General features: G+C 48.0%; 1 protein-coding gene and 1 pseudogene across 6 annotated transcripts in view; both read left to right on the plus strand.

Annotated features, from left to right (window-relative positions):
* The window catches only part of LOC134969512 (serine/threonine-protein kinase Nek11-like), an 840,206-nt gene that overhangs the window by 539,400 nt on the left and 287,519 nt on the right, over positions 1 to 13,287 (plus strand). For all 6 annotated transcript variants that reach the window (XM_063945508.1, XM_063945509.1, XM_063945511.1 and 3 more), the window contains one exon: positions 7,559 to 7,644. In XM_063945508.1, coding sequence (XP_063801578.1) covers positions 7,559 to 7,644 — 86 coding nt within the window. The remainder of the gene's footprint in view (positions 1 to 7,558; positions 7,645 to 13,287) is intronic.
* On the plus strand, positions 10,450 to 10,564 carry LOC134971523 (5S ribosomal RNA; annotated as a pseudogene).

The raw sequence follows: 13,287 nt of genomic DNA on the forward strand, positions 1-13,287 counted from the left end.
CTCTTGATTCGGGATCAGTATGAAATGCCAGCAGACGGGTTCTCGGCTGTCATGATCCCGACAGCGGGATTCCGTCCACCGTAATGCCGGCAGTGGGGCGAGCACTAGTAAGCCCCTTGAGGGCTTGCTGCACTCGCCACAGGTTCTATTCTCCCTCTGTGGGTGTCGTGGACACCCACATAGGGAGAATAGCCTGTGTCGCCATGAGGCATTTCACCGCTAGTTGGGATTCTGGCGTCGGCATTGTGACCGCCAGGATCCCGACTAGCAGTATTTTAACCACTTCCCCTCATCTTACCCTTCTCAGCTCCCATTTCTTTTGTGTTCTTTTTACAGTATATGTGTGTGTGTTTTTCTTTTTTTCTTACCATTTCCATTAAATCTATGCGATTTGTGTTATATCTACATTTGTTATTTGATACATTCTTCATTATTTGTACACTTTTGGATGTACTGTATTGTACTGTTACAAGTCCTGGTATCCTTTATGTTTTCTGTATGCTCTCATGTTTCTATAACTTTTTTCACTCAATAAAAACAGTTTGACTGAAAAAAACAAACATACATGAAAGCATGGTTGGAATAAAGCCTACCACGTTCATTAGGTCATTATCACACTTGCATACATTTTTTCTCTAACGTCCTTGAGGATGCTGGGACTCCGTAAGGACCATGGGGAATATACAGGCTCCGCAGGAGATAGGGCACTTTAAGAAAGCTTTGGACTCTGGGTGTGCACTGGCTCCTCCCTCTATGCCCCTCCTCCAGACCTCAGTTTTACACTGTGCCCAGAGCAAGATGGGTGCACTGCAGAGAGCTCTCCAGAGTTCTCTGCCTAGAAGCATTTTTGTTTGGATTTTTTTTTCTACCTTTTACTACTTTTTCACAGGGAGCACTGCTGGCAACAGGCTCCCTGCATCGAGGGACTGAGGAGAGAGGAGCAGACCTTCTGGTCAAAGATAGGCTCTGCTTCCTCGGCTACTGGACACCATTAGCTCCAGAGGGGGTGAACGCAGGTTCTTACTGGGCGTCGCCGTCCACCCCCGGAGCCGCGCCGCCGTTCTCCTCACAGAGCTAGATGTACAGAAGACAGAAGTCGTCAGGCAGCAGAAGCCTTCAGCTTCACTGAGGTAACGCACAGCACTGCAGCTGTGCGTCATTGCTCCCATACACCTCACATACTCCGGTCACGCTAAGGGTGCAGGGCGCAGGGGGGGAGGGGGGGCGCCCTGGGCAGCAATATAAACCTCTGCATGGCAAAAAGACTACATACATGTACAGGTGGGTTCTGTAAATGTACATAAAAGAGCCCCCGCCATATTTTACTAAGTTTGAGCGGGAAAGAAGCCCGCCGCCGAGGGGGCGGGGCTTCTCCCTCAGCACTCACCAGCGCCATTTTCTCTCCACAGCACTGCTGAGAGGAAGCTCCCCGGACTCTCCCCTGCTCACACGGTGAAAGGGTGCTTAAAAGAGAGGGGGGGGGGGCACATAATTGGCGGTTTACATATTATACAGCGCTGCTGGGGAAAAACATTTTGTGTAGGTCTCCAGGGTTATTGCGCTGGGGTGTGTGCTGGCATACTCTCTCTCTGTCTCTCCAAAGGGCCTTGACAGGGATACTGTCTTCAGGAAAGGGGTTCCCTGTGTGTGTGTGAAGTGTGTCGGTACGCGTGTGTCGACATGTTTGACGAGGAAGGCTCGCTTAATGTGGAGGGGGAGTGCTTGAATGTCAGGTCGCCGTCGGCAATGCCGACACCGGAATGGGTGGATATGCTGAATGTCTTGAATGCAAATGTCAATCTATTGCATAAAAGATTAGACAAGGCAGAAGCTAGGGATCAGTCAGGTAGCCAGTCTATGCCTGTCCCTGGGGCGCCAGGTCCTTCGGGGTCTCAGAAGCGCACCATGGCCCTCATTTCGAGTTGTTCGCTTGGTAAAAATCTTCGCATCGCAGCGATTTTTGGCTTAATGCGCATGCGCAATGTCCGCATTGCGACTGCGCCAAGTAAATTTGCTATGCACTTAGTAATTTTACTCACGGCTTTTTCATCGTTCTGGCGATCGTAATGTGATTGACAGGAAATGGGTGTTACTGGGCGGAAACAGGCCGTTTTATGGGCGTGTGGGAAAAAACGCTACCGTTTCCGGAAAAAACGCAGGAGTGGCTGGAGAAACGGAGGAGTGTCTGGGCGAACGCTGGGTGTGTTTGTGACGTCAAACCAGGAACGACAAGCACTGAACTGATCGCAGATGCCGAGTAAGTCTGAAGCTACTCAGAAACTGCTACGAGGTGTGTAATCGCAATATTGCGAATACATCGTTCGCAATTTTAAGATGCTAAGATTCACTCCCAGTAGGCGGCGGCTTAGCGTGAGCAACTCTGCTAAAATCGCCTTGCGAACGAACAACTCGGAATGACCCCCCATATCCCTGATTGATGACACAGATACCGACACAGATACTGACTCTAGTGTCGACTATGAAGATGCATAATTACAGCCAAAGGTGGCTAAGGGTATACGGTACATGATTATTGCCATTCAAGAGGTTTTGCATATTACTGAGGAATCCCCTGTCCCTGACACGAGGGTACACATGTATAAAGGGAAAAAGCCTGAAGTCACTTTTCCATCCTCATTTGAATTAAGTGACTTGTGCGAAAAGGCTTGGGAATCTCCGGATAGGAGACCACAAGTTCCCAAAAGGATTCTCATGGCGTATCCTTTTCCACAAACTGATAGGATACGCTGGGAATCTTCGCCAAAAGTTGACAAGGCGCTGACACGTTTGTCCAAAAAGGTGGCACTGCCTTCTCAGGATACGGCTTCCCTCAAGGAACCTGCTGATCGCAGGCAGGAAATTACCTTAAAGCACATTTACAATCATTCCGGTACTATTGCTCGACCGGCTATGGCGTCGGCCTGGGTTTGTAGTGCTGTTGTGGCATGGGCAGATTCCTTATCTACGGAAATTGACACCTTAGGTAGGGACGCCATTCAAATGACCATAGAGCATATCAGAGATGCTGCCTTGTATATGAGGGATGCTCAGAGAGACATTTGTTTATTAAGCTCCAGAATAAATGCTATGTCTATTTCCGCTAGGCGGCTCTTGTGGACCCGATAGTGGACGGGAGATGCCGATTCAAAGCGGCATATGGAGTCCTTGCCTTACAAAGGGGTGGAGTTGTTTGGAGACGACCTCTCGGATCTTGTCTCTACGGCTACGGCTGGTAAGTCAAAATTCTTACCTTATGTCCCCCCGCAGCATACGAAAAAGGCACCTCATTATCAAATGCAGTCCTTTCGTTCCAATAAAAACAAGAAGGTACGTGGATCATCCTTTGTTGCCAGAGGGAAAGGCAGGGGAAAAAAGCTGCACACAGCTAGTTCCCAAGAGCAGAAGTCCTCCCCTGCGTCTGCAAAGTCCACCGCATGACGCTGGGGCTTTCCGAGGGGAGGCAGATCTGGTGGGGGCTCGTCTTCGATTTTTCAGCCACGTCTGGGTTCACTCGCAGGTGGATCCCTGGGCATTAGAGATTGTTTCTCAGGGATACAGGCTGGAATTCGAAGACTTGCCTCCTCGCCGATTTTTCAAATCGGCTCTGCCGGCTTCCCCATCAGAGAGGGAGCTAGTGTTGGCAGCAATCCAAAAATTGTATATTCAACAGGTGATTGTCACAGTTCCTCATCTCCAGCAAGGAGAGGGATATTACTCAACCCTGTTTGTGGTCCCGAAACCGGACGGTTCGGTCAGACCCATTTTAAACCTGAAATCTCTGAACCTGTACTTGAAGACGTTCAAGTTCAAAATGGAATCACTCAGGGCGGTCATCGCCAGCCTGGAGGGGGGGGATTGGATGGTGTCCCTGGACATAAAGGATGCTTACCTTCATGTTCCGATATTCCCCCCGCATCAGGCGTTCCTGAGATTTGCAGTGCAGGACTGTCGCTACCAATTTCAGACGTTGCCGTTTGAGCTTTCCACGGCCCCGAAAATTTTCACCAAGGTAATGGCGGAAATGATGGTGCTCCTGTGCAGGCAGGGGGTCACAATTATCCCATACTTGGACGATCTCCTCATAAAGGCGAGATCTCGGGAGAGGTTGCTGGACAGCATGTCTCTGTCCATGAAGACGTTGCAGATACACGGCTGGATTCTCAATATACCGAAGTCCCAGCTAGTCCCTACAACGTGTCTGACCTTTTTGGGGCTGATTCTAGACACAGACCAGAAAAAGGTTTTTCTTCCGATCGAAAAGGTTCAGGAACTCATAGCCATGGTCAGGAACCTATTAAAACCAAAAAAGGTTTCAGTGCATCATTGCACGCGGGTCCTGGGGAAGATGGTGGCTTCCTACGAGGCCATCCCTTTCGGCAGGTTCCCTGCGAGGACTTTTCAATGGGACCTCTTGGACAAGTGGTCCGGGTCCCATTTACAAATGCATCAAAGGATCACCCTGTCTCCCAGGACCAGGGTATCTCTCCGGTGGTGGCTGAACAGTGCTCACCTACTAGAAGGTCGCAGGTTCGGCATTCAGGACTGGGTCCTGGTGACCACGGAAGCAAGCCTCCGAGGCTGGGGAGCAGTGACACTGGGAAGAAATTTCCAAGGTCTCTGGTCAAGCCTAGAGTCTTGTCTCCACATCAACGTCCTGGAGTTGAGGGCCATATACAACGCCCTGCGTCAAGCGGAGGAATTGCTTCGGAGAAAACCGGTTCTGATTCAGTCAGACAATGTCACGGCAGTGGCTCATATAAACCGCCAAGGCGGAACAAGGAGCAGAATGGCCATGGCAGAAGCGACCAGGATTCTACGCTGGGCGGAAGGCCATGTAAGCGCGCTGTCAGCGGTGTTCATCCCGGGGGTGGACAACTGGGAGGCGGACTTCCTCAGCAGGCATGACCTGCATCCGGGAGAGTGGGGACTTCATCAAGAAGTCTTCGCACAGATCACGGATCGTTGGGGACTGCCTCAAATCGACATGATGGCATCCCGTCTCAACAAAAAGCTAATGCGGTATTGCGCCAGGTCAAGGGACCCTCAGGCGGTAGCGGTAGACGCTCTGGTGACACCTTGGGTGTTCAGATCGGTCTATGTGTTTCCTCCTCTTCCTCTCATACCCAAGGTGTTGAGAATAATACGAAGAAGCAGGGTCAGAGCAATACACATTGTTCCGGATTGGCCACGGAGGACTTGGTATCCGGAGCTGCAAGAGTTGCTCGCAGGGGATCCGTGGCCTCTTCCTCTAAGGCAGGACCTGCTGCGGCAGGGGCCCTGTCTGTTCCAAGACTTACCGCGGCTGCGTTTGACGGCATGGCGGTTGAACGCCGGATCCTAGCGGAAAAAGGGATTCCGGAGGAAGTCATTCCTACCCTGATCAAGGCTAGGAAAGACGTGACGTTAAAACATTATCACCGTATATGGCGGAAATATGTTTCTTGGTGTGAGGCCAGAGCTGCTCCTACGGAGGAGTTCCATTTGGGCCGTCTACTTCACTTCCTTCAAACAGGAGTGACTTTGAGCCTAAAATGAGGGTCCATAAAGGTCCAGATTTCGGCCTTATCCATTTTCTTTCAAAGAGAATTGGCCTCTATTCCTGAAGTACAGACCTTTGTGAAGAGAGTGCTGCATATTCAGCCTTCCTTTGTGCCTCCGGTGGCGCCTTGGGATCTTAACGTGGTGTTACGTTTCCTCAAGTCACCTTGGTTTGAATCACTCAAAACTGTGGAGTTGAAATACCTCACGTGGACAGTGGTCATGTTGTTGGCGTTAGCTTCGGCAAGACGTGTTTCCAAATTGGCGGCTTTATCACATAAAAGCCCATACTTGGTTTTTCACGTGGATAGGGCAGAGTTGAGGACTCGCCCTCACTTTCTGCCAAAAGTGGTCTCATCTTTTCATGTGAACCAACCTATTGTCGTGCCTGTGGCTACATGGGACTTGGAGGATTCCGAGTCCCTGGATGTAGTTAGGGCTTTGAAGATTTATGTGACCAGAACGGCTAGAATCAGGAAGACTGAAGCTTTGTTCGTTCTGTATGCGGCCAACAAGGTTGGCGCTCCTGCTTCAAAGCAGACTATTGCTCGCTGGATCTGTAACACGATTCAGCAGGCGCATTCTACGGCAGGATTGCCGTTACCGAAATCGGTTAAGGCCCACTCCACTAGGAAAGTGGGCTCTTCTTGGGCGGCTGCCCGAGGGGTCTCGGCATTACAGTTGTGCCGAGCAGCTACTTGGTTGGGGACAAACACCTTTGCAAAGTTCTATAAGTTTGATACCCTGGCTGAGGAGGAACTCCTGTTTGCTCAATCGGTGCTGCAGAGTCATCCGCACTCTCCCGCCCGTTTGGGAGCTTTGGTATAATCCCCATGGTCCTTACGGAGTCCCAGCATCCTCAAGGACGTTAGAGAAAATAAGATTTTACTTACCGGTAAATCTATTTCTCGTAGTCCGTAGAGGATGCTGGGCGCCCGTCCCAAGTGCGGACTTTTTCTGCAAGACTTGTATATAGTTATTGCTTACATAAGGGTTATGTTATAGTTTTTCGGTGGAACCGTGGCTATGTTGTTGTTCATACTGTTAACTGGGTAAGTTTATCACGAGTTATACGGTGTGATTGGTGTGGCTGGTATGAATCTCGCCCTTAGATTTACAAAAATCCTTCCTCGTACTGTCCATCTCCTCTGGGCACAGTTTCCCTAACTGAGGTCTGGAGGAGGGGCATAGAGGGAGGAGCCAGTGCACACCCAGAGTCCAAAGCTTTCTTAAAGTGCCCTATCTCCTGCGGAGCCCGTCTATTCCCCATGGTCCTTACGGAGTCCCAGCATCCTCTACGGACTACGAGAAATAGATTTACCGGTAAGTAAAATCTTATTTTTGCCTCCTCTCTGGGAGAAACCTGAAGAGGTGATGCTGCTGGAGGCTTCAGGGGGCGGAGCTGGACTTATACGCCAATAGGCCCTGCCCCCAACCCGTGATTTGCATCATTAGCCCAGCCCCCTCTGACCGGCACCGCAATTTTGGTGACTTTCTCCCCATCCTGCTCGCTTTACTAGGAAGTGAGTGGGATGCAGGAGATTTGTCTACTCTTCAGTGGGTGCGGGAAGCTACCTGAAAAATCATGAGTCTCACACAACTTCCGGGAGAGTAGGCCATATGTCCATTATGCAATAGATAGCACCTATCCTTGTGTATCAATGCCTTTTTCCCTATAGATTGTAAGCTTGCGAGCAGGGCGCTCCTACCTCTATGACTGTTATTACCCAGTTTTGTTTTATCACTGTTGTTTCTAATTGTAAAGTGCTGCGTTATGTAAGAAACTGTTAATAAATTAATTAATTGGACCCCATTCATTGACACTGCTTCATACGATGGTATTTGCATACTACTGGCACAGGGCCCCCTGGACAGTCTTCTTCATGTGTATTGCTGGGGTCTGCTGAATTACTGTAACCTGAGAACAAAGGAGACCAATATCTTGTTGTTTGGGTGCAATGCTACAGTATGTGAATACATCCAAGGCCCTTGGTGTAAGCTTTGTTACTGTACTTTGCAGGTTCTCTCGGAGTGGCTGCAAGAAGTGATACTGCAGGACAGGCAGAACTCCGTGAATGAGGATGCTTCTAGGATTGCAGCTGCCATGTATGTAATTGTACATTTATCATTCAGTATCCTCCAATGTTTTATTTGTAAAGTCAAGTAATTTGCTGCTTGTCTTTCCTATCAAGTCTATTTGCCATATGAGTCACATACAACAGCACTTAGGCTAGGGCCACACACAGCGGCCGAACAGAACCTGCTTGGCCAGAAGAAGGGTTTTGTGTTCACACGGATCCTGTTCTGCCGGATGCCACAGAACAGGATCCAGCCAGTGCTACATCGGGATTTCAATAGAACACAGTGCGGCATCAGACTGTCAGTGATTGGACAGTCTGATGCAGTTGGGGGACATGGAGGGGGGCAGCGACTATGTCAGTTTGTGAAAGTAGAGGTGTGTCACCATCGTTTAGGGGGAGGGAAGAAACCAGGATTTCCTGACCTCTTACAAGGTACTGCGACAGCCGGCTTGTGCGACCTCATGTCATGATCCTGACTGTATTTCTCCTATTCTGTGGCTTAACTCAGCATATCCTGTAACATGCATTTGCTTCAGATCAGCATAAAGACTGCAAATCTGTGTTGCTTACCTTTGATTAACCACCTGAGTAGGAATTCCACTGAGGAATCAGTAATCAGCTGTGAGTAGCATTTGATTCTTCACTGTGTTCAGCAGTCTGGAGTTTAGGCCTAAAAGTCAGCGTCCTTTGTTCATTTGTAGAAGTTCAGGCTTCAGTGTTTATTTCGGCCTGCTAGGCCTCACTCCACATTAGAGCCTGACCTGGAGGACTAACGTGACAGGGTCTGATCACCTGACCATGAGCTATCCAATCCTGTGCCAGCCTGAGCCTCCCTGAATCACCTGACTCCAATCACCAAGGACCAAGAGGTATAAGTAGAGAGACATACGTTACAGAAGCTGCCAGTTCATTGAGTCACGCAGCTCAGTGTGAGCTTAGTAGCTGAGCTCCCTGAGAGGTAACACTATTATCTTAGTTCCTGTAAAACTCTGCTCTTTTGCTACCCTAGTCCGGATTACAGTTGTGTTATCAGTTATTTCCAGTATCAGTCTCGTCTTACAGACACAGCCGCAGTATTCTTCTGTCTCGTCTTAAAGACACGGTCACAATATTCTTCAGTCTCGTCTTAAAGACACAGCTGCAGTATTCTTCAGTCTTGTCTTAAAGACACAGCCACAGTATTCTTCAGTCTCATCTTAAAGACACAGCCGCAGTATACTTCAGTCTCATCTTAAATACACAGCCGCAGTATACTTCAGTCTCATCTTAAAGACACAGTCACAGTATTCTTCAGTCTCGTCTTAGTCACAACCAGTCTTCAGTTCTTCTTTAGTCTTGTCTTAAAGTCACAGCCTTCTGTTCTTCAGCGTCATCTTAAAGTCACAGCCACAGCCATTGTTCTTCATACTGAATGCTACAGCATAATTTTACAGTTATTAACTCCATTCTTCAGTTCAGTCATTGGGGTAACCTCAGCCTCTGTGAATGTTCGTTACTCCATTAAATCTTACTTTTTGTACCTACTTCATCGTCCATAGGTTTCCTTGAGCTCTCCATCTCACTGATTCCCACAGACCAGCCAATATACACACAGTCCTCCAGTTACCCGCATGGACTTCACATACACGCCGGGTTCACAAAACTACAGTCATGACACCTCATGGTTGCCGCAAGCAACCAGATGGTGTTGCAGTGATCCTAGGCCTGCGTCCTAGGACGCAACTCAGATCACTACTGCAGCAGAAGGCATCTGCTTGTAATGGACGCCTCCTGCTGCATTTGCATACAGAACCATTTTTGCTGCTTCCAAGAAAGCAGCAGTGATAGCTACTCCGCCCACATCTGAATTATCCCCTCAGTTCACTGACCTTTTCGCTCTGGTGTCTAATTATGAAGAAGTGAAAAGAGTGGAGAAGTAAGCCTATGGAGAAGTTCCACGGCGGGACCGTCTATGGAGGGATCCTTTGTCACCGTTCTTCCTCACCTGACGATGCCCTGACATTCCTACCTTGACCTCCTAGTTGGGAGTACCGTAAGCCTGCATCTGTCTTGTGAACATACTCCACAGACCGTAACACATTATCTTTGTGCAGTTACACTCTGTATATTTATATTCTTATACTTGAGTATGCATCATAGCTGACATCTTTATGTTAAGATTGTCGGCTATCACAGGCTTTGGTTCCAATTTTGAGACAAATATATTGCCATATTGTCTTATTATTTTGTGATTTTCAGCACTTGTAGATATCCAGCACCAGAACTGTCTGAAATTGCAGATAGGCTGCTTGATCGCAATTGGAGGCAAGCATACTGTTACACTGTTCCACTTATTGTGATCTTCAGTACCAGCCCAGAAACTGATAACAGAATGCTATGAATATTTTTCTGGTTCATTTTGGACAAATACGTAATGTGATATATATTTTTCCTGTGAGATAATATTCGTAGACTCAATTCTTGGGCTAAAATCAGTAACTGGTGTCAGGAGCATAACATCATTAATATGAATTTTCTACAACTGACTTGACGTGTAATGCTGTATCTGCTCGTTATATTGTCTTATTACACAATTGAAAAAAATCTGCATTTTTTGCTTGTGTCTATTCTTTCTCTATTACTTTTTCCGTGGACTCTCATCTACGATCCATGGAGCACAATACCACGAATGTGGGATTTGTTGGGCCGTGCCTAACATAGAAAGCAGATCCACATATTTCTATCTACCTTATCTATTAATATCTCTTTCCTTATTTCTAGAATTATATCCATACTTTTTACTAATTTCTTATATAGGTGCACTCTCATTGGTATACAGATCGCATAAATTCTCTACTATCATACCACGCTGCCAATGCCCGATCTCGTCCGATCTTGGAAGCCAAACAGCATTGGGCCGGGTTAGTACCTGGAGAGGAGACTGCGAATACCTGGTGTTGTAGAGTAGGAATTATTTTCCTTTCTATGTGAAATGTGACGCCAACAGCAGCATCACCACTTATTCTCTTCTTCGTATCTATTAATTCCTCTTACTGCAGCCTAACGCCCTGGTCATATCGACATATATGGTATCAGTCATCAGTTCAGGTCTTCGTCATTGGTGACCATTCATTTCACTGCAGTGACTTAATATAAGTGGTCCTACTTGGACACATCTACATTTATTTTCGTGACCACTCCTGGGTCCCATTAATACAGAATTTCTGTACTGGTCAGGGGAAATGGGGGTAAGACAACAAAGTGTCTACAACCTTTCCAATCTCTTTTTGTGATAATAAGACCAGAACATTTTAACACTTTTTTTCTCAATTTTCTTTATTTTCTATGGATCACTTAAGTGGATAAATATGTTTTAAACTTTACTAATAAAAATGATGTTTTAAATATTTCCTTTCACATATTACAGGAATTTTCCTTTATTGTATAAGAGTGCGCCCACACCAGAGCCTTCTTTCTCTCCCATTTGATAGTACACGTACTTTCTGGCTCTGGGCGCACCACCAACTAGGACAGTATTCAAAAGAAAAAATTACATATGATTTTTCTCTGACGTCCTAGTGGATGCTGGGAACTCCAAAAGGACCATGGGGAATAGCGGCTCCGCAGGAGACTGGGCACAAAAGTAAAAGCTTTAGGACTACCTGGTGTGCACTGGCTCCTCCCCCTATGACCCTCCTCCAAGCCTCAGTTAGATTTTTGTGCCCGAACGAGAAGGGTGCACACTAGGTGGCTCTCCTGAGCTGCTTAGTGAAAAAGTTTAAGTATAGGTTTTTTATTTTCAGTGAATCCTGCTGGCAACAGGTTCACTGCACCGAGGGACTAAGGGGAGAAGAAGCGAACTCACCTGCGTGCTGAGTGGATTGGGCTTCTTAGGCTACTGGACATTAGCTCCAGAGGGACGATCACAGGCCCAGCCATGGATGGGTCCCAGAGCCGCGCCGCCGGCCCCCTTACAGAGCCAGAAGACAGAAGAGGTCCGGAAAATCGGCGGCAGAAGACGTCCTGTCTTCAATAAGGTAGCGCACAGCACCGCAGCTGTGCGCCATTGCTCTCCACACACTTCACACTCCGGTCACTGAGGGTGCAGGGCGCTGGGGGGGGGCGCCCTGAGACGCAATAAAAACACCTTAGATGGCAAAAAATACATCACATATAGCTCCTGGGCTATATGGATGCATTTAACCCCTGCCAGTTTTTCCTTAAAAAAGCGGGAGAAAGGCCGCCGAGAAGGGGGCGGGGCCTATCTCCTCAGCACACTGGCGCCATTTTCCCTCACAGCTCCGTTGGAGGGAAGCTCCCTGACTCTCCCCTGCAGTCCTGCACTACAGAAACAGGGTAAAACAAGAGAGGGGGGGGCACTAATTTGGCAGATAAATCTATACAGCAGCTATATAAGGGAAAAACACTTATATAAGGTTATCCCTGTATATATATAGCGCTCTGGTGTGTGCTGGCAAACTCTCCCTCTGTCTCCCCAAAGGGCTAGTGGGGTCCTGTCCTCTATCAGAGCATTCCCTGTGTGGGTGCTGTGTGTCGGTACGTTGTGTCGACATGTATGAGGAGGAAAATGGTATGGAGGCGGAGCAATTGCCTGTAATAGTGATGTCACCCCCTAGGGAGTCGACACCTGACTGGATGGTCTTATGGAAGGAATTACGTGATAGCGTCAGCACTTTACAAAAGACTGTTGATGACATGAGACAGCCAGCAAATCAGTTAGTACCTGTCCAGGCGTCTCAAACACCGTCAGGGGCTCTAAAGCGCCCGTTACCTCAGATGGTCGACACAGACCCAGACACGGACACTGACTCCAGTGTCGACGGTGAGGAAACAAACGTGATTTCCAGTAGGGCCACACGTTACATGATCACGGCAATGAAGGAGGTTTTGAACATTTCTGATACTACAAGTACCACAAAAAAGGGTATTATGTGGGGTGTGAAAAAACTACCCGTAGTTTTTCCTGAATCAGATGAATTAAATGAGGTGTGTGATGAAGCGAGGGTTTCCCCCGATAAAAAACTGCTAATTTCTAAAAAATTATTGGCATTATACCCTTTCCCGCCAGAGGTTAGGGCGCGTTGGGAAACACCCCCTAGGGTAGATAAGGCGCTCCCACGCTTATCAAAACAAGTGGCGATACCGTCTCCTGATACGGTCGCCCTCAAGGAACCAGCTGATAGGAAGCTGGAAAATATCCTAAAAAGTATATACACACATACTGGTATTATACTGCGACCAGCAATCGCCTCAGCCTGGATGTGCAGTGCTGGGGTGGCTTGGTCGGATTCCCTGACTGAAAATATTGATACCCTGGACAGGGACAGTATATTATTGACTATAGAGCATTTAAAGGATGCATTTCTATATATGCGAGATGCACAGAGGGATATTTGCACTCTGGCATCAAGAGTAAGTGCGCTGTCCATTTCTGCCAGAAGAGGGTTATGGACGCGACAGTGGTCAGGTGATGCGGATTCCAAACGGCATATGGAAGTATTGCCGTATAAAGGGGAGGAGTTATTTGGGGTCGGTCTATCGGACCTGGTGGCCACGGCAACGGCTGGGAAATCCACCTTTTTACCCCAGGTCACCTCTCAGCAGAAAAAGACACCGTCTTTTCAGGCTCAGTCCTTTCGTCCCCATAAGGGCAAGCGGGCAAAAGGCC

Source organism: Pseudophryne corroboree, chromosome 11 (genome assembly GCF_028390025.1).
Source record: "Pseudophryne corroboree isolate aPseCor3 chromosome 11, aPseCor3.hap2, whole genome shotgun sequence".
In the NCBI taxonomy this organism is placed as follows: domain Eukaryota; kingdom Metazoa; phylum Chordata; class Amphibia; order Anura; family Myobatrachidae; genus Pseudophryne; species Pseudophryne corroboree.